The sequence below is a fragment of the Babylonia areolata genome, chromosome 7 (assembly GCF_041734735.1).
Source record: "Babylonia areolata isolate BAREFJ2019XMU chromosome 7, ASM4173473v1, whole genome shotgun sequence".
In the NCBI taxonomy this organism is placed as follows: Eukaryota; Metazoa; Mollusca; class Gastropoda; order Neogastropoda; family Buccinidae; genus Babylonia; species Babylonia areolata.
Genome location: NC_134882.1, coordinates 25,556,699 through 25,579,198, shown reverse-complemented (window position 1 = coordinate 25,579,198; position 22,500 = coordinate 25,556,699). Strand labels below are relative to the sequence as shown.

The 22,500-nt window shown below is 42.0% G+C and overlaps 1 protein-coding gene across 1 annotated transcript in view; it reads right to left on the bottom strand.

The window, feature by feature from the left end:
• The window catches only part of LOC143283811 (CD109 antigen-like), a 105,613-nt gene that overhangs the window by 70,298 nt on the left and 12,815 nt on the right, over positions 1-22,500 (bottom strand). The window contains exons 9-13 of the mRNA XM_076590184.1: positions 22,216-22,327; positions 13,220-13,300; positions 5,480-5,623; positions 4,429-4,656; positions 4,003-4,101 (exon numbers count right to left, since the gene is read on the bottom strand). Coding sequence (XP_076446299.1) covers positions 4,003-4,101; positions 4,429-4,656; positions 5,480-5,623; positions 13,220-13,300; positions 22,216-22,327 — 664 coding nt within the window. The remainder of the gene's footprint in view (positions 1-4,002; positions 4,102-4,428; positions 4,657-5,479; positions 5,624-13,219; positions 13,301-22,215; positions 22,328-22,500) is intronic.

The following is a 22,500-nucleotide window of genomic DNA, read 5'->3' as shown; positions in this document are numbered from 1 at the left end:
ATGTAACTTTCAAAGACACAACATTAACAACTGAGAAGCCTGTAACTAAACAAAGCTAAAACTGCGACTAACATGATGAACCTACGATTTCTCGTAATCCCTCGTTTTCTCTAACTCTAACAATGTATCAGAAAGCGTGGGAAGTCCTCCTTATTTTCATCAGAAAAGCATTTCCTGTGTCATCGGGGTTGGTTTTTTTGTTTAGAGAAAGCCGAAAGAGAGAGAAAAAAAAGAGAAAGAGGGAGGCAATGACAACGACAATCATGAATGATGGTGAAGGTGATGGCACAGTACTAGTATAAAAATGTGTGCATGTATGTGTTATATCAGTGAGTGAGTGAGTAGGTAAGTGTGTGTGTGTGTGTGTGTGTGTGTGTGTGTGTGTGTCTGTGCGTGTGTCTGTGCGTTTCCTTTTGTGTGTTTACTTGCCAGAATTGTTCTTCTTCTTACACTCGGTTTTTAAAATATCATTTTCATGTTGTGGGTGTCTTCTATGAAACAGAATTTATTTTCAGTGCAATCTCGCATGCGAAGGGATGCGAACACAAATATATAAACAAACATGAAATAAAGGACATTCTAAATAAATGTGACATTTATGCGTTGAATAAATGACAAAAATTAAGTTATGGTTTCATGTACTATTCAAGAATGAACCAGTTCTTTTCATCATTAAATTCTAGACATTCTATTACAAAATGAAACTTGTCTCCAAAACCCATAATCATATATCTAACAGTCAAGGCAAATAAGCAATTTTCGTGGAAAGCTTTGATGTCAGCCTACATGACCTGACAACTACATCTAAACACACACATGAGCAGGTACATGTACACGTACTCTCATACACACACGCACACACGCTTGTGCGCGCAAAGGCACACACACACACACACACACACACACACACACACACACTGTAAAAAAATGGGAGAGGACAGACAGACAGAGACAGACAAGAGGAACCGAGTGGGGACACTGAGCGAGAGAGACAGACACAGACAGATACAGAAGCAGAGAGAGACAGAGAAACAGAGACAGAATGGCAATGGACATGAACAACAAGTGACTGAAACAGCAGCCATAGCAACAATAATCACCACCACCATCATCGTGACTGCGACAGCCTTCACCCCACCCCACAGTCTATCGGTTGAAAATACAAACCGTGGTCCTGTGAACAACATAACACACATAGCGCATGTAAAAGAACCAAAGAGAACAAAAGGGTTGTCCCTGGCAAACTTATGTAGAAAAACCCACTCTGATAGTGAAACAAAAACATTTTCAGGCACACAAAATGGGGAAAGGGTAGCGCATCACTGTGGCGAGGCCCTCTCCCCGGGAAGGGAAGCAGACCTAATCTCACAACGAGAAATGAGAAAAGTAATACGATACAATACAGTAAGGTACAATACAGCAGGAAACGATACAACACAGCAAGGAACAATACAACAGGAAACGATACAATACAGCAAGGAACAATACAACAGGAAATACAATACAGCAAGGAACAATACAACAGGAAATGCAATATAGTAAGGTACAATACAACAGGAAACGATACAATACAGCAAGGAACAATACAACAGGAAATACAATACAGCAAGGAACAATACAACAGGAAACGATACAATACAGCAAGGAACAATACAACAGGAAATGCAATACAGTAAGGTACAATACAACAGGAAACGATACAATACAGCAAGGAACAATACAACAGGAAACGATACAATACAGCAAGGAACAATACAACAGGAAACGATACAATACAGCAAGGAACAATACAACAGGAAATACAATACAGCAAGGAACAATACAACAGGAAATACAATACAGTAAGGTACAATACAACAGGAAATGCAATACAGTAAGGAACAATACAACAGGAAACGATACAACACAGCAAGGAACAATACAACAGGAAATACAATACAGTAAGGTACAATACAACAGGAAATGTAATACAGTAAGGTACAATACAACAGGAAACGATACAATACAGCAAGGAACAATACAACAGGAAATGCAATACAGCAAGGTACAATACAACAGGAAATACAATACAGTAAGGTACAATACAACAGGAAACGATACAACACAGCAAGGAACAATACAACAGGAAATGCAATACAGTAAGGTACAATACAACAGGAAATACAATACAGTAAGGTACAATACAACAGGAAATACAATACAGTAAGGTACAATACAACAGGAAACGATACAACACAGCAAGGAACAATACAACAGGAAACGATACAATACAGTAAGGAACAATTCGACAGAAAAGGCAATACAGTAAGGTACAATACGACAGGAAATGCAATACAGTAAGGCACAATACGACAGGAAATGCAATACAGTAAGGCACAATACAACAGGAAATGCAATACAGTAAGGTACAATACAACAGGAAACGATACAATACAGTAAGGAACAATTCGACAGGAAATGCAATACAGTAAGGTACAATACAACAGGAAATGCAATACAGTAAGGTACAATACAACAGGAATGGATACAATACAGTATGGAATAATACAACAGGAAATGCAACACAGTAAGGTACAATACAACAGGAAATGCAATACAGTAAGGTACAATACAACAGGAAATGCAATTCAGTAAGGTACAATACAACAGGAAACGATACAATACAGTAAGGAACAATTCGACAGGAAATGCAATACAGTAAGGTACAATACAACAGGAAATGCAATACAGTAAGGTACAATACAACAGGAAATGCAATGCAGTAAGGTACAATACAACAGGAAGCGATACAATACAGTAAGGAACAATACAACAGGAAATGCTATACAGTAAGGTACAATACAACAGGAAACGACACAATACAGTACAATACAACAGGAAACGATACAACACAGCAAGGAACAATACAACAGGAAATGCAATACAGTAAGGTACAATACAACAGGAAACGATACAATACAGTAAGGTACAATACAACAGGAAATGCAATACAGTAAGGAACAATACGACAGGAAATACAATACAGTAAGGAACAATACGACAGGAAATGCAATACAGTAAGGTACAATACAACAGGAAATGCAATACAGTAAGGTACAATACAACAGGAAATGCAATACAGTAAGGAACAATACAACAGGAAATGCAACACAGTAAGGTACAATACAACAGGAAATGCAATACAGTAAGGTACAATACAACAGGAAATGCAATTCAGTAAGGTACAATACAACAGGAAACGATACAATACAGTAAGGAACAATTCGACAGGAAATGCAATACAGTAAGGTACAATACAACAGGAAATGCAATACAGTAAGGTACAATACAACAGGAAATGCAATGCAGTAAGGTACAATACAACAGGAAGCGATACAATACAGTAAGGAACAATACAACAGGAAATACAATACAGTAAGGTACAATACAACAGGAAACGACACAATACAGTACAATACAACAGGAAACGATACAACACAGCAAGGAACAATACAACAGGAAATGCAATACAGTAAGGTACAATACAACAGGAAACGATACAATACAGTAAGGTACAATACAACAGGAAATGCAATACAGTAAGGAACAATACGACAGGAAATTCAATACAGTAAGGAACAATACGACAGGAAATGCAATGCAGTAAGGAACAATACAACAGGAAATGATGCAATGCAGCAAGGAACAATACAACAGGAAACGATACAATACAGTAAGGAAAAATACAACAGGGAATGATGCAATTCAGCAAGGAACAATACAACAGGAAATGATGCAATACAGTAAGGAACAATACAACAGGAAATGCAATACAGTAAGGTACAATACAACAGGAAATGATGCAATACAGCAAGGAACAATACAACAGGGAATGATGCAATACAGCAAGGAACAATACAACAGGAAATGCAATACAGTAAGGTACAATACAACAGGAAATGATGCAATACAGCAAGGAACAATAGAACAGGAAATGATACGACAAGATCCCCCACCCCCTACCTGCAGGTCCTGGTCCAGCAAGGTCAGCTGCAGAAAGTTGTTGCTGGGGGAGTACATCTGCTGCACCTCCAGGCTGTCCACCACGTTGTGGAACAGCACCTGCACCAACACACATACATGTACGTATATTTGCACGAATACCACTCCCCCCTCGCCCCCAACCCCCGCTCCTTCATTCCCATTCCCACATGCACACCACACACACAAACCACACTAACATACAAACACAAACACACAAACCACACTAACATACAAACACAAACACACAAACACACACACACGCACCAGTGCCCACAAGTCTACCCTGATGTCAGAACAGTCTGTAGACATCCTCCATCCCCACATTCCTACCCTGATGTCAGAACAGTGCCTGCATGTCTACCCTGATGATGTATCAATTAAGTGACATCCCCACCACACCATTACCTTAATGTTCAGGCGGGTTGCGTTCGCAGGGATGTCCACGTCCATCTTGATGAGGCCGGAGGGTGGCAGGGTGACTTGGCGGGTGGGAAGCGGGTAGGATCCGGTGAAGTCCTGCACTCCATAGAGGAAGGTGTTGTCGGTGGGGAGGGTGTAGTGGGCGTCCACGTACATGGTGACGTAGTGGTTGTCTCCCTGCACCGGACTGTCGTCTACCATGGAGGCCAGCACCTGTACACAGAGAGAGGGGGGGATAGAGAGAGGGGGAGAGGGACAGAGACAGAGAGAAAGAGAGACAGAGAGGGAGAGAAAGAGAGAGGGACAGAGAGAGAGAAAAAAGAGAAAGGGAGAGAGACAGGGAGAGAGAATGAGAGAGGGACAGAGACAGAGAGGGAGAGAAAGAGGGAGAGAGGAATGCGTACCCACGCATGATACACATCACCCTGAGGAAATATGATTCCATTTTATGACATTTTACTGCATCAACTTACTTCTTTGTCTTGTTTATTTCATTCCTCTCTTTTTTTAATGTTCTATACAAATCTTGAACAGGCATTTAAGGCCGTACCAGCACGCAAGGTTTGTGCGAAAGTTATGCATATGCTCCTTTGTCTTCAAAGCAGATGTGGTAAGGCGTATTTTCATCAGTCCATACGCTTTGACAGCTCCTTGAAACTAAAACTGAACACAATCGTTGCAAACTGTGAAGCTTTTGATGTTGTAATATAGTCCATGGCAAATCATTCAGTGTGTGAACAATGCATGTCTGACCTGATTTCACACATACACACACGCACACGCACGCACGCACACACACACACACACACACACACACACACACACACACACACACACAAATACACGCACATACAAACACGCACCCCACGCCCAATACATCCCAACATCCACACCTCCCACCCCCACATAGTTCTGTTCGGTTACTCAAGGAGGCGTCACTACGTTCGGACAAATCCATATGCGTTACACCACGACATATACCTAACAAGCAGCGTAACCCAACGCGCTCGCCATTCACACACTATGCAGGACTCACGAAAACAGTGTAAGGCAGTCCAGGCTTGAAGACGCTGGGCGTGTTGTCCAGAATCCGGACCTTGTATGGCGTGGAGCGGAAGGTGACCAGCGCTGAGCCCTCCAAAGTGACGTCAGTCAGGGCCTCCTTCACCCGGGCCGTCACCTGCAGCTCACACCGTCAACAGTCCTGTGTCAGGCCTGACGGCAGCGTAGGGACGGGACGGCATGGGGTGGACAGGACGGGATTGGCGGGACAGGAAGGGATGGACAAGACATAACATGACAGGGGGTACGGAATGGGCAGGACGGGACAAGGCAGACTTTCACTTTCACTTTCTCAAGGAGGCGTCACTGCGTTCGGACAAATCCATACACGCTACACCACATCTGTTGAGCAGATGCCTGACCAGCAGCATAACCCAACGCGCTTAGTCAGGCCTTGAGTGCATGCTTACATATTTGTGTACCTATGAAAGTGGATTTCATTTTTCGTAATTTCGCCAGAGGACAACACTTTCGTTGCCATGGGTTCTTTTTCAGTGCGCCAAGTGCGTGCTGCACACGGGACCTCGGTTTATCGTCTCATCCGAAAGACTAGACGCTCAGTTTGATTTTCCAGTCAAACTTAGGAGAAAGGGCGAGAGCGGGATTCGAACCCACACCCTCACGGACTCTCTGTATTGGCAGCTGAGCGTCTTAACCATTCTGCCACCTTCCTCCTCCAAGGCAGAAAGAGATAAGACAGGACAGGGCGGGACAGGGAGGGACGGAATGGGCAGGACAGGACAGGACGAAAAGGAGCAAGACAAGGCGGGGCAGGTTGGGACGGGACAAGACAGAACAGGGCGGACGAGACAGGAAGGACGGGACGTAACAGAGATATGTTGGGACAGGACGGGGTGAACGGGGCAGGACATGGTGACCGGGGCAGGACAGGACGGGGTGAACGGGGCAGGACAGCACAGGGTGAACGGGGCAGGACAGGACGGGGTGAACGGGGCAGGACAGGACGGGGTGAACGGGGCAGGACGGGGTGAACGGGGCAGGACAGGACGGGGTGAACGGGGCAGGACAGGGTGAACGGGCCAGGACAGGACGGGTTGAACGGGGCAGGACGGGGTGAACGGGGCAGGACAGGACGGGATGAACGGGACAGGACGGGGTGAACGGGACAGGACGGGGTGAACGGGGCAGGACAGGACGGGGTGAACGGGACAGGACAGGGTGAATGGGGCAGGACAGGACGGGATGAACGGGGCAGGACAGGGTGAACGGGACAGGACGGGATGAACGGGGCAGGACAGGGTGAACGGGGCAGGACAGGACGGGGTGAACGGGGCAGGACGGGGTGAACGGGGCAGGACGGGGTGAACGGGGCAGGACGGGGTGAACGGGAAGGACGGGGTGAACGGGGCAGGACAGGACGGGGTGAACGGGAAGGACGGGGTGAACGGGACAAGACGGGATGAACGGGACAGGACAGGGTGAACGGGGCAGGACAGGACGGGGTGAACGGGGCAGGACAGGGTGAATGGGGCAGGACAGGACGGGATGAACGGGGCAGGACAGGGTGAACGGGGCAGGACAGGACGGGGTGAACGGGGCAGGACGGGGTGAACGGGGCAGGACGGGATGAACGGGACAGGACGGGGTGAACGGGAAGGACGGGGTGAACGGGGCAGGACAGGACGGGGTGAACGGGAAGGACGGGGTGAACGGGGCAGGACAGGACGGGGTGAACGGAGCAGGACAGGGTGAATGGGGCAGGACAGGACGGGATGAACGGGGCATGACAGGGTGAACGGGGCATGACAGGGTGAACGGGGCAGGACAGGACGGGGTGAACGGGGCAGGACGGGGTGAACGGGTAGGACGGGGTGAACGGGGCAGGACAGGACGGGGTGAACGGGGCAGGACAGGGTGAACGGGGCAGGACGGGGTGAACGGGACAGGACAGGACGGGGTGAACGGGGCAGGACGGGGTGAACGGGGCAGGACGGGGTGAACGGGGCAGGACAGGACGGGGTGAACGGGAAGGACGGGGTGAACGGGACAGGACAGGACGGGGTGAACGGGGCAGGACAGGGTGAACGGGGCAGGACAGGGTGAACGGGGCAGGACGGGGTGAACGGGGCATGACAGGGTGAACGGGGCAGGACAGGACGGGGTGAACGGGGCAGGACAGGACAGGGTGAACGGGGCAGGACAGGACGGGGTGAACGGGACAGGACAGGGTGAACGGGGCAGGACAGGACAGGGTGAACGGGACAGGACAGGGTGAACGGGGCAGGACAGGACAGGGTGAACGGGACAGGACGGGGTGAACGGGACAGGACAGGGTGAACGGGGCAGGACAGGACAGGGTGAACGGGACAGGACAGGGTGAACGGGGCAGGACAGGACGAGGTGAACGGGACAGGACAGGGTGAACGGGGCAGGACAGGACGGGGTGAACGGGGCAAGACAGGACGGGATGAACGGGACAGGACGGGGTGAACGGGACAGGACGGGGTGAAGGGGAAGTGACGGGGTGAACGGGACAGGACGGGAAGGACGGGGTGAACGGGGCAGGACAGGGTGAACGGGACAGGACGGGGTGAACGGGGCAGGACGGGGTGAACGGGGCATGACAGGGTGAACGGGACAGGACGGGTTGAACGGGGCAGGACAGGGTGAACGGGGCAGGACGGGGTGAACGGGGCAGGACATGACAGGGTGAACGGGGCAGGATGGGTTGAACGGGGCATGACAGGGTGAACGGGGCAGGATGGGGTGAACGGGGCAGGACGGGGTGAACGGGGCAGGACAAGGACAAGTGCAAGGGTGCCATGACCCGGCTCAAACAGAAAGGAACACACGATACAGAATAGAGAATATCATCACCAATAAGAGAAAATATTTGCGGTGTCAAATGTACAAACAATTGCTCGAAAATCACAATAATTCAGTATGTATACATGAAAGGCACAAATACTTAAATCTAAATGTTGACGATAACCAAACGTACAACGATCACAGTCTTAAATATGCAACAGGCATGAAATATCACTAAGTGTTTTTTTTTTAATTTTTTTTAATTACAAGACGACGGGCATGTTTTCTGCCTTTCTGCCTCAAAGCCCATGAAGAGGAGAAACCAGAACACGTTAAAACTTCAGGATCCCTATCATGATCTGTGCAGACACACAGCAACTCGTTTCCACGGTCAGTGTGTTGAGAGACGGAAATGAAAGAAGAATGGGGCTTGAAGAATAAAGGATTAAACAACAATAAGGAATGGTGACTCTCTCCATTTACAATGTACACAACTTCTAGGCAATGCTGCTTATACTACCGATTTAGCCAGCACATAGGTAAATAAAAAGTATATTGGAACAAACCCAGACACTTCCTCCAAAAGGAAACCTCAGGCTTGTCCCATACCAATCATTTGACACGTGCACACAGCACGAAAACACAAATCATGTATTTTGTTCATGACTGGCTCAGCCTTTTAATCTGGAATACTGAACACAGAATATACGAACAAAACAGAACAAACACATGGTTTTCTCGATAGATTTTTTACTCGAATTGAAAAAAAACATTGAGGCCAGGTTAATAGAGGATTAAAAAATAATAAATTGTAGTATACACACAGACACAGACACACAGACACACAGACACACATACACACAGACACAGACACACACACACACACACATATATATATATATATATATATATAATTATATATATATAGAGAGAGAGAGAACACTGAACACTGAACACTGAAATATTTAATGTCATTAGTAGTACAGCTCTAGTGACATGAGGTTATAATCTGAACAATAATTGTGAAAACAATTAAACAAAATCAAACAGAAGAAAAACAACTTGTAGATAGATAAACTAACTCTTGACCATCCATTTTTCAAGTTCGACACAGGGAACCGCCGTGGTCTGTGGAAGATCCTCCTAAAGTTCGGCTCCCCAGACCGCCTAATCCAGCTGTTTGCGTCATTCCACGATGGCATGCAGGCGAAAGTACAGGAAAATACTGACATGTCGGATCCGTTCCCTGTAGTAAATGGAGTGAAGCAGGGCTGCATCCTGGCACCCACACTGTTCTCCATTCTCTTCTCTGCCATGCCGATTAACGCCTTCCAAGACTGTAACCGGGGCATCTACATTCAGTTCTGCACAGGTGGCAAACGTTTCAACTTGCGGCGATTCCACGCCAGGTCCAGGATGTTTGAGGCACTGTTGAGAGAGTTCCTCTTCGCTTATGACTGCGCGCTTGCTGCACACACCCATGAGGACATGCAGTTCATTATGGACAGGTTCTCAACCTCCTACAGGCGCTTTGGACTCACCATCAGCCTCAGCAAGACCGAGTCCATGTACCAACCAGCTAGCTCACAGAACACCAGTGCCTCCCCCCCACCTGCAATCAAGACCGATGAGGCAGATCAAGTCAGTCGACAAGTTTTGCTACCTGGGCAGCACCCTATTCAGCAACGGAGCCCTTGATGCAGAAGTGACGCTGCGCATCGCCAAGGCCAGCTCCACCTTTGGCAGACTCAACAACAGGCTGTGGAACAACAAAGGCATCAGGCTCAGAACCAAAATCAAAACCTACAGAGCTGTTGTGCTGACCACCTTGTTGTACTGCTGTGAAACATGGACGACGTATCGCCGTCACATTCAACAACTTGAGCAGTTTCACCAGAGATGCCTACGAAAGATCCTCGACATAAAGTGGCAAGACAGGGTCTCCAATCTCCAGGTCCTAGAGAGGAGCGGCCTGCCTAGCATCTACAGCCTGCTGATCCAGTGCCAGCTACGCCGGACAAGACACGTTGTCCGCATGACAGACAGCAGGATCCCGAAGATGCTCTTGTATGGCCAGCTGAAGGAAGGCCACCGCGAACTTGAAAGACCCTGCAAGCGCTTCAAGGACACCTTGAAGACAAACCTCAAAGCCTGTGACATAGACATCGCTTCCTGTGAAATTGATGCCCTTGACCGCTCTCGCTGGAGAATGCTGTGCTCTAGTAGCATAAAGACGTTTGAGAACAAGAGAACTCTGGCCATTAAGGAGAAGCGTGAGCGAAGGAAGCAGGGCTCAAATTCTGGAGACGTTTTTCCTTGCACCACCTGTGGGAAGTGCTGCGCATCCAGAATCGCCCTCTTCTCCCATGTGAGGAAACACACCGACAGATAAGCCTGGAAAAATGGCAATTCAGTCGAGACATACCAATTCTGAATCTCAAGAAAACGCTACGAATTTTGATGTTGGCAATTTGAAGTAAATGACAACTAAGTGAAAAAGAATGCCTGTAAGAGACGGAGACATCATAGAATGTATGTGACTCTAAACTAGCATGCCAATCTTCTTAAAAAAAAAAAAAAAAAAAAAAAAAAAAGTCGATAAGTCTCTGTTTGAAAGCCGTTAGAAACATTTCCGAGTTACCACCCCCTGAGATTCCCAAACCTCTCCAAACCAAAATTTGTATAAAAGATTTCTAAATTTACATGCCCAAGTCATATAATTCTGGTACTGCAGGTTCAGAAGCATATCATAAGCTTTCTCTGGATATCTACTGTTTTCCATCTAAACAATTCGTAACCAGATTTTCACACATTTTACCTGTTGGAATGTATAAAGAGTATCTTCCCGTTTTCCCGTATATCAAGTGTTTTGGAGATTTTTGTTTACGCCCATGTATCGTTTCAGAGCAAACAAGTGAACTCTTTCTGTTTGGGCTTGGTTTTGTGTCAGTCCCCAGATTTCAGCCCCATAGTTCAAGATTGGCTGTATCTGGCAATCAAAGAGCTTAAAAAAGAACAACATCCTAAAGATTGCTATCGTTCCGGTTTTGGTCCTTTCGACAAGGTCAGACATAGTGTGTGCAAAACTTTTGTTGACAAAAAGATTCCAAGGTATCTGTACATATTTACAATTTTCAGCTCATTCCCATCAAAAAGATTTTTCTCTCAAGGCATAATTACCATTACGGAAAATAACATTGCATTTATCCATATTCAAAAGATCGAGACTTTTACTGTGGAAGACAGAATACTTAACTATGTTTGAAGCCTAATTATAGTGTCAGATATTAGCACAATGCCATCAGCAAATGACAGAATCAGAATCAAATCGGATGTTAATTGAACACCGTGGCTACCAAACTCAATCATAACCTTTGTTAACTCATTTATAAACAAAGAAAATAAAACTGGTGAACATACTTCTCCTTGTTTCAGGCCTTGTGGGCACAAAAAGCATCTGTTTAATCACCACCAACACGTCTCTTGCATTTACAACAGAAAACACTGATTTTAAAGCATTCAGTATCTTACCATGCAGCCCATTCCTTCACAAGACGGCCCATAACTTTCCTCAATATACAGTGTCAAATGCTTTGCGAAAATCTATAAATGCTACATACAGTTTTCTGTGTCTCACAAGCTGTTTTTGTACCATAGCAAAAATAGGATGTTGTGATTCCCTGAATCCAGCTTGCTCACCACCTTTTCATCAGGGTTTAAGTGCTCTCTCTCACAGCTGATCGAATTTCGTCCGCAGTTATCGCCTCATTCAGTAAATCACAATTAGGATATCTACCTAGGGTAGATAATTATGTTCTTCAGCGTGATTACTTTTGTTATCATCATTACAATCACCACAATGATCTTCACTTACGTTTGGGACATTAAAAACATTATTAAAGTGTTCAAACCATTCATTGCTCGTTATTGCCCCTTGCACAGAGGATCGTGGTCTCACTAAACCAACCGTATCCCAGAACTTTCTTCCGTCATTTAAATTACCTTTTAAAAGACGCAGAATGTTTTCTTTGTGCAATTTCTTTATATATTTCAATAGCTCTTTGTACTTTTCCTTTTCTCGCAATAAGCTAACCTGTCAGTATCAAGGTGGCATTTACCCAACTGTCGCCGCTGCCGACGCAAAAGCGTTCTACTCTATTTGCATTCAAGATCGAACTATGCTTTCCTCTTTTCAACCACAACATATACGTTTTCTTCATGCAGTCACCAGCGTATACGAAACAGTTATTAAATTTAGCAAGTGTTTGATTGATATCAAATTCAATTAAAGACACTGTTCATCCAAAATTGTCTTCACACAGTCGCTTTGCATTTGGTCATGAAAAGTGGCATTGTTGTCATCGTCCCATTTGTATCTGGTTGTTGAAAACGTTTTGTAGTTGAAGCTTTTATCATGATGTGCAACATTTTCATCTAGAACAATATCCTTTCAACAGAAGCATGTCTTGTTTCAACCATGGCAGACAGAGACACAGAAAGGTGACAGACGAACAAGCAGAGACACCAAGAGGAAGCGGGAGAGAGAGACAGACAGACAGACAGATTGAGTGACAGAGAGAGAGGGAGAGAAAGAGAGAGTGTTTGAGAAAGAGACAGACAGACAGAAACAGAGAGACAGACACTGAGAGAGAAAGCGTGCTAGTATAACAGTAGACGACTCCCAGCTGACTGACAGTAACACACACACACACACACACACACACACACACACACACACACACACACACACACACACACACACACACACACACAGCCACTCACCTTGACCTCTGACCCGCTGTACGTGCTGACTACACGACCAATGTCCGTTCTGGGCACATGAAACTGGGCTTCTCCATCAATCTGCACAATCACACGCGCGCACACACACACACACACACACACACACACACACACACACACACACACACACACAGCCGCTCACCTTGACCTCTGACCCGCTGTACGTGCTGACTACACGACCAATGTCCGTTCTGGGCACATGAAACTGGGCTTCTCCATCAATCTGCACACACACACACACACACACACACACACACACACACACACTACACGTCTAATGTCACTTTAAATGGAAAGACATTAATTCAAAGAAAGAACACACGCACGCACGCACACGCACACGCACACAGACACAGACACACACACACACACACACACACACACACACAATTATGCAGGCGCGCACACGCACGCACACACAATTATGCACACCCGCACAGAGTCAGTTTTTCGTCTTGCCATAGCTTTCATAAGGTCCAAACTTTCATGTGCCCAGGGTTTTGTTGTTGTTGTTGTTTTGTTCGGGTGGGGGTGGTGGGGGGTGCGTCAAAATATTTTGCTTACAAATTAGATTCCAGAGTCAAAGAAGTTGTGCTATGAGTTAGGTCCATGCATCCATCATTGCTGAAAACAGAGAAGCCGGTGATTCATCCTCTGTGTGTATGTGGGGAGGGGGGTGTCGGGGGGTCGGGGGGTGGGTGGGGGGCGTGCGTGTGTGTGTGTGTGTGTGTGTGTGTGTGTGTGTGTGCTGTGTGGGTGTGGGTCTGTTACTTAATATTATCCATGCCTCTCAAAATGGGTCAATGAAATAAATATTCTTGATTTTGGTGCGTTTATGTGTGTTTACGTGCACGTGTTTAAGTGTGTATGTTTGTTTGCTTGGTTGGGTGTGTGTATAGGAGGGGTAAACGGCTATGTAGAGTCAGAATCTGAATAAGATTATATTTGTCAAAACAGTTGTAGATGTAGCAAACAAAGTCCAGCTGGACTTATCTGATAGCAAAGTAATAGCGTTTATGTGTGTGCGTGCATGTGTTTTAGTGTATATGTATGCTTGCTTGGGTGTGGGTGTGTATAGGGAGGGATGGTGGCTATGCAGAATCAGAATCAGAATAAGATTTTATTTGTCATCAAAACGCAGCAGGTTTACAAGACACAGTCACAAAGAGTCTCTTCGTAAAACAGTTGTGGGTGTAGTGAATTAAGTCCAACTGGACTTTATCGGGCTAAGTATGTTTCCTTGATGGACCCTCTTTTTTCCATTTTTTTTTCATTGAATTTTTCTTTGAATAGTTAATGCATAGCAGGGAAAAAAGTGTAACAAGACAAAGACGTATACAGAAGAACATAGGCATACATAATGCATATTTTACATAATTGTTTTGTCACTGTACTAAATATGCACTTCGTTCCAAACAAAAAACAAACACACACACACACACAAATAAATAAATAAAAATAAACGTGACCATAAATAAATGAATCAATAAGTAAATGAATAAATTGGGGGAAAAAGACAAAACTTGGGGCACTTTCTTGGTATGCACGTAGGGAATTTCTTCATATGAGTGTCTATGCTGCACTTTTTCATCATCTAAATAGGCAATGTAATACACTCGATGAATGAGTTTGTATCACCACAAGACAAAGGACATAAAATTATCAACAATAAATAACAGAATAAAGTAACATTGGGTAAACAGAAAGTCAGTTTCCTTTAACTAATGCATTGTGAAACTAGTTTGACAAAGTTCATTGTTCTATCAGGTTCATGTATGGGCAGCTATTTTATAACAAATTCATGCTTTTGCATGTTCAGTAGGTGTGCATGTTTTTCAGTTTTATATCTAGTCTTTAATTCTGTCAAGAACATTTGGGTATTAGGTCTAAGTTTGTTTATTCTGCATCTGTATATAAATAGTTTTCCAAGCAGTATGATAAGATCTAATATGTCATCAGTTCTGCTGTTCTCTTCAGTTCCAAATAATATGAGCTTATTATTCAAATTTAGGTCAGCACAATTTTGACAATTTTCTATATTGATATTTTGTAATTCTGCCCAAAACGATAGTGAGTACTGGCAGTCATACAGGTAATGGTTTACAGTGTCCTTCTCTCTACCACAGAAGTTGCATTTATCATTATCCATTAATCCCATGGTGTTGTTGTTTTTTTTAGAATAGTACTTGTCACCAGGATTCCATGACAAATACTAATTTGAAACCATTTTAACTTGATATCGTTTATTTTGCAAATCTTTTTGACTCACTTGTGTAAACAAAGTGAGTCTATGTTTTAACCCGGTGTTCGGTTGTCCGTGTGTGTGTGTGTGTGTGTGTGTGTGTGTGTGTGTGTGTGTGTGTGTGTGTGTGTGTGTGTGTGTGTGTGTGTCTGTGTGTCTGTGTGTCCGTGGTAAACTTTAACATTGACATTTTCTCTGCAACTACTTCGTCAGTTGACACCAAATTTGGCATAAAAATAGGAAAAATTCAGTTCTTTCCAGTCAACTTGTTTAAAACAATATTGCGCTTCTGGGATGGGCACAAAAAAATAAAGAATGAAGCCTAATTATATGCAAACTGCATTTACTGTTATATTTATATTTTTTGTATTCTCTAAACTTGGCACTTTGATCTGATATTCTGACCCAACAGCTAGAGCAGTCATTATTATCATTTTTGGCTCAAACAGGAACTTCTTTTGCTAAGCATGGAAGCTTTATTTATTTTGCAAACGTTTTGGTGCAGATAGAAAAAAAGGGAAATTACTATGTAATGCTAGAGGAGTTAATTTGCTTTAAACTGATCTTTCTCATCTTAAACATTACATTTTGAAACAAGAGAGGCAAGGCCTTCAAGACTCACTTGTGATGCACTTTTTAAAAAAAATGCAAGCTTTTTATGTATTGAGTATAATTTCAAAATGTAATGTTTAAGATGAGAAAGATCAGTTTAAAGCAAACTAAGTTCCCCAGCAGAGTGATTTCCCTTGTTTTACTGCCTACACCAAAACGTTTGCAATAAATAAAACTTCCACGCTTAGCAAAAGAAGTTCCTGTTTGAACAAAAAATGATAATAATGATAGATCTTTGGTTGGGTCGAATATCAGATCAAAGTGCCAAGTTTAGAGAATACAAAAAATATAAATATAACAGTAAATGCATTATTCTCAATACATAAAAAGCTTGGATTTTTTTTAAAGTGTATCACAAATGAGTCTTGAAGGCCTTGCCTTTCTTGTTCAATATTATTTCCCAGTCTAACTGTGTATTTAGCTTACCCTCCCATGTTGTAAATGATTTAATGCTGGATATTTCTAATTCATTCATTAATATTTCGTAATACTGTTTGGATCCTTTACTTACACTCATTAGGAGATGTTTAGCTTTTGTGTTGATTTCTGCTACATTGCTTTCAATCTTAATGTTATTCTTATTCATGTAATGTTTAATCGAATGAATGCAACTTGTAAATTTCATGAAATTAATTCTACACATATTTTTTGTGTGAAAAGGACTGGTACGTTAAGAATTTACCATTTTCATGAATCAAATCTTTAACAAAGAAAATATTTTGTCCTGCCCAGTTCCTACAAAAAAAAATTCCTTATGGCTAATTCTGAAATTTTCATTAAAAAAATATGGGTTCAGCTAATATTTCTTCGCCCTTTCTTACCTCCACTTTTTTTTTCTTTTTTATTTATTTATTTTTTTTTACAAAAGTTAGTGTATGCAGTATAAGCATCTCTCCAGAAAGGGTTGGGTTTGCTGATTGCATAACGTTTTGGACCATAATTGTCCATCATTTCCATTTGAGGACACAGGGCTGTCAAAATTCGTTTCCACCTTGGTGTCCGAACGATAAGTTTGCGTAATCATGACAGTTTTAATGGTTGAAAGTATGTTACAATATCCGGAATATCTAACCCCCCTTTTTAGAAGTTTCTGGTTTCTTTCAGCATACCATCAGTTTCTGTTATAACTTCCCCTTTATCTGTAATCAACTTCATCTTTTGTTTACTTATAAAATGTCTTTCTTCTAGGGAGCAAAAATATTTGTTTTTATTTCACCTTGAGAAATCCAACGAGCTTTCGATCTAATAATAATGCCTTCCATTTTTGATTTTCTAATCTCTTTCAATTTCTCTTGTTTTTCATGCAATACTTTTTTGTCAGATTCATTCAAGTGAAGTTCATTTTCTACGACTGTTATATTATTCTATATGTTGTTTTTTTTTCCCGGTCAGATTCCTTTTTTCGTTTTTTCCTTATGCTGTATGATATAGTTTGTGCTCTAATTTCCATGTGTAAAACCTCAAGGAACAATTGGTCTCAAATTGTAAATTGTATTTGATCATTAGGGACACTACTGATATTTTCTCTATTATAGGGTAGAACTGAATATTGATCTTTAATCTAAATAATGGTTTAATTGATAACATTTACATATGTAGGGTCTTTCAGCAACGCTGAATTAAATTTCCAATAGCTTTTATGTTTTCTTCGACTTAAAATGTAAGTTTTAAATTTATCAATGAATGGTCGGTCCTGTATCCATACAAAATATCCGCATCATTTACTTTGGTGATTAAAGAATCTGAAAAAAGAAAGAAATCTAATCTGCTCTGCTGTAGAAGATTTTTTCTTCTCCAGCTATATCTGAGAACTTCCGGATTTAATTCTCTCCAAACATCACATAACTAGTTCAAAATCGTTCATCATTTCCAATACAGTTTCTTGGGCTTTTGGATTATTAACGTTTCTATAATTATGACAGTCTAAATTTGGATTTAAAGCCAAGTTCCAGTCTCTAGCAATTATTACACTCGATGTGTCTGCAACCTCAATTATCTTACTTATATGTGAAAAAAAATGATGGATCATCCCTATTTGGACCATATATGTTTATTAACAGAAGCTCTACTCTCATTGTCGTAAGCATTAATATAATATAGTTACCTTTAATATCTTAATAACTTTCCTTATCTTAAATTCAAAGTTATTGCTGAATAGAATAGCTACCCCTCTCGACTTTGTATTGTTTCATGCAAACTCACACTCGTATCACCATTCTGATCTAATCTGGCGTTCTAACTTTTTATCAAAGTGTGTATTTTGTAAAAAAAAATAAATAGAATACCGTTTCTCTCGAAGGTATTGAAACTCGTCTCTTCTCTTTTGGAAATTTCCAAGACCCTGGCAATTAACAGATGATATTATGATACTGTTCATATTGGTGTTTATTTTTTCAAATACTTGTTTATCAGTTTCTGTGAAGTATTGACAGTACAGTTTTTGTACATCTCAGAGTTCATCTTTAGGAATATATCTGACGAAAGAGTGCCCTTAGTGTAACAATACTCACATGTAACATATATTTGACATATAGAAATGTTACATTCATGCATGACATTTCAAAAGAAATTGACATTAAAAAAAAAACGAAAATAAATCTGAAAAGTGAAAATATTGACTTTCCGTCTGATCACATCTGCCGAGCTGCAGTACACTATGTTTTTAAATTCATTACAAATGCTTACATGATCACTGTATTTTCTCTTCAGTTGCAAACTACTATGAGTTTTCATCCCGTTCAAACGATTAATGGTGTAGGTATTTTTCTTCTTGATTTCGCAATCGAAGTAAAACACACAATAAAACAACAACAACAAAAACAAAACAAAAACCCTACACACCCACACACACAAAAGCAGAAAAAAGGAGGAAAAGGAAGCACCCACTCTCTTCTTTAAAACGAAAGGATGGAAAGTTAATGCCCAAAATATCAACTATATTGTTATAGTAATAATTTAGCTTCCTTGATTTTACATACTTTCGTACTTATTCTTGTATGCGCGTGTGTGTGTATCGGTGCGCGCCTGCACCTCATGCTTACATGCTAGCCCTCAAGTGTCGAGCCGATTAAACCTAGTATAAAAACAACGCAACCCCCCCCCCCCACCCCCCCCCCCCCCCCCCGCCCCCAACAACAACAACAAAAAATTATATGTATTTAGAGGGAAAAAAACAAAACACACCAAACAACCCCCAAAACAAGAGTATCAATTTTGTTCACCTTTACAGAGATTCGAGTGTTAATAAACATTTGTCAATACATACATACATATATATATATATATATATATATATATATATATATATATATATACCTATCCATACACATAAGCATACATACACACACACACACACACATATATATATATATATATATATATATACATATACACATACATACATATACATACATATACACATACATACATATACATACCAATATGCATACACAAATACACATGCATACATACAGGTACACACATATAAGCACCCACGTACAAGCACGCACACGTACATATACGTTGCAAATTAAAATTATTGTTCATTGAAGAAAAAAAGCAAGAAAAAAAAGCTCTTATCTATTTTAGAAAAACAACTAATAATAAATATAAAAAAATAATAATAAAAATAAAAACTCTAATCTAAGTGGAAAGAAGAAAAAGAAGAAACGACTGTAAGGTTAGTTGTTTTTTGTTTTTTTTTTTCCTTTTTTTGTTATTCTCGTTGCTTAACGTCCAGCCGACCGCACATGGCCATATCAGGACTGTCAAGTGTTCCACCGCGTCAACACAAAACTGTCACATCTACACATAAACACTAAGACAAACCCACATAACCCAGTTCATGACACAGTATCCCAACCATTTCGCTCCTTATGGCAGATAAGACTGGGCCATACTGAGGACGCCAGCTTACCGCTTAGTTTATGATCACCAGATTACAAAAAATCGTAAAAAGGAAAAAAAACAATACTTCAATCCAAACAAAAAATACATAAAAAGGCCGAAAAGGCAAATAACACTGCAGAATGGGCAGCTGGTGCCCATCCCAGTGTTCACATCTCACTACCTACCACCAGAGCAAAACAGCACAGATAGTACATCGTAGACTGCAAAAAAAGAGAAAAAAAAAAGTGTCAAGGCTTGCTTGAAAAAAGAAAGGGGAATGGACAGGGTAGGCAGACAAAGGAGACAACAGTGAAGAAAGAAAAAAGGCAGAAACAAAGAGAGTGACAGAAAAGTGGAAATTTCTAGCAAATAATTTCCAGAAGGCGGGATTGCTATTTATACTGTAAGACCCCCGGCATCCCACGGGGGACAACTGTAAAGTAACAGAAGCAACATTTTCTATTATTTGATATATATATATATATATATATATATATATATATATATATATATATATATATATACGTACACATATACATACACACTCACACACAAACACACACACACACACACACACACACACACACACACACACACATATATATATATATATATATATATATATATATGTGTGATATCATGTTAACGTTTTATTCTTCGTCGTGGTTGCGTGAGTTTGCAGACAGTGGGCTAAGAGGTTGTCGTCATGGCTGAGTGCATGTGAGTGTTTGCTCTGAAACTGTTACCACCCATGATCAGGCGTCTGTTGACTTCACGTTCTTCGTGCAGTTCACAAACCAGGTCTGTCACAGACCTGCATCGCATTGACACTACAGCTCTTGCTCCACGGACTGGTTCACAAACACAACTCACATTGACCACGGTTATCCTTTTACCCAGTGTGCTGTCATAATCACTGATAACTGATCACTGTGATTGTCGTTTAACCTGACCACCCAGGGGAAACAAAAACAAACAAACAAAAACCAAACCCACCCAAAACAGAAAAAACCACGAAACAAACCACATTCATCCTCCACAGTCCTGTTCCCCCGTCCCTTTCATCGCCTCTTTGTCGTAAAAAGTGTGCACAACATCAATGAACCGACAATCAATACACGTTCACATGTTTGATTATCATCGTATATTAGTCACTCACACACACACACACACACACACACACACACACACACACACACAAGCCTAACAAAGTACTTCAAACCGCCTTATTTTCTGTTACAAAAAAATAAAAAGAACAGAAAAAGGCTGGTGTGTGTGTACATGCATGCGCTCACGCACGCACCACTTCACATTCAATACAGATATTTCGCTGGTCATTGGGTATGCAATGCACATACATAGACCCTCTTTATAATGAAAAAAGTAAGAGAGCATACATTGATTTGACTTGTGCAAATCGTTGCTCGAGTGTACATACTTTGTATATGTTACATTTTCTTCTAATCCCTCTGGAAAACATCACTTCATGGCATATACTGCCTTTGGAGAGCAACAATGTAATCTACTGTTTTCTTAAGATTGCATTTGCTAAATTTTATAGAATGAAAATCTGATCTGAGGTTCTAAATATTCTCCGGAAACCAGCTTGTTCTTTGGCCAGTAAATCATTATGTCAGGGTGGAAATGTATTCTTTCATTACTTATTTATCACAATAACTTTCCACGGTATTTGTATTATTTCACTATAGTTCGTTGCGTTTGTGAAGCGTTCATTCTTACATATTGATACAATAACTCCTTCTTTCTATATATCTGGACATATACCTATTCTTATATTAGGTTGAATAGGTCTGTTACAATGTCTGTGGCATGAGGCAATATGGAGTTGATCATCTCATTCGTTATACATTTTTTCCTGGAAATGTTTTTCAATTGCAGAACTGCCCTCTGAATATCGGATTTAGTAACAGATGATGAATCTAGGATTTAGTTATCGGGAAAACAAGCTGATGAGAATGTGGCAAAATGATGCACATATTTTATTTCATAAGATCATATTTTGTCAAGTCTTTGTTTTTCTATTTGTGATTCTTCTCCAATGAGTTTCTCAAGGTTTATCATCTTACACTTTATTGTGTGCTAATTTCTGTTTAGTTGTTCTTTTTTTTCTCTGTTCTTGGGTGTTTTTCAGAAGACATTTAGATCATTGTATATATTGACATTTAAAGCACTGACAAGTTGTATGTGTGTGTGTGTGCGTATGCATGCAAATACATATGCTTGCGTGCGTGTATGCATGCATGTATGTGTGTGTGTATGAGTGTGTGTATGGAGGGGGTTGGGGGGGGGGGGTGGGGGGGGGGGGGGGGGCTTGCGTGCGTGCGTGTGAGCGAGAATGCATGCGTGCGGGCGCGCGCAAGCGTTCGTACGCTTACATCAAAGGACAGCTCGACGTGGCGGGGTTCATTTCCACACACGTCTTGCCGTGCGGAGGCCGACATGACATGCAGCTCCACCATGCCCTTCACCGGCTGACCGAACGTGTAGCTGGCGGGGAACACAAAACATAATGAACTATAAACCACTTGCCTTTTCCACCCTGTAAACAATACAAAATAAGTGGTCCGTCCTTACTGCAGCTGAGGCCAGTCCTCATCTCTCATCTCTCACAAAAAAAACACAAGCAAACAAACAAACAAAAAACGGGCGCAATAGCCGAG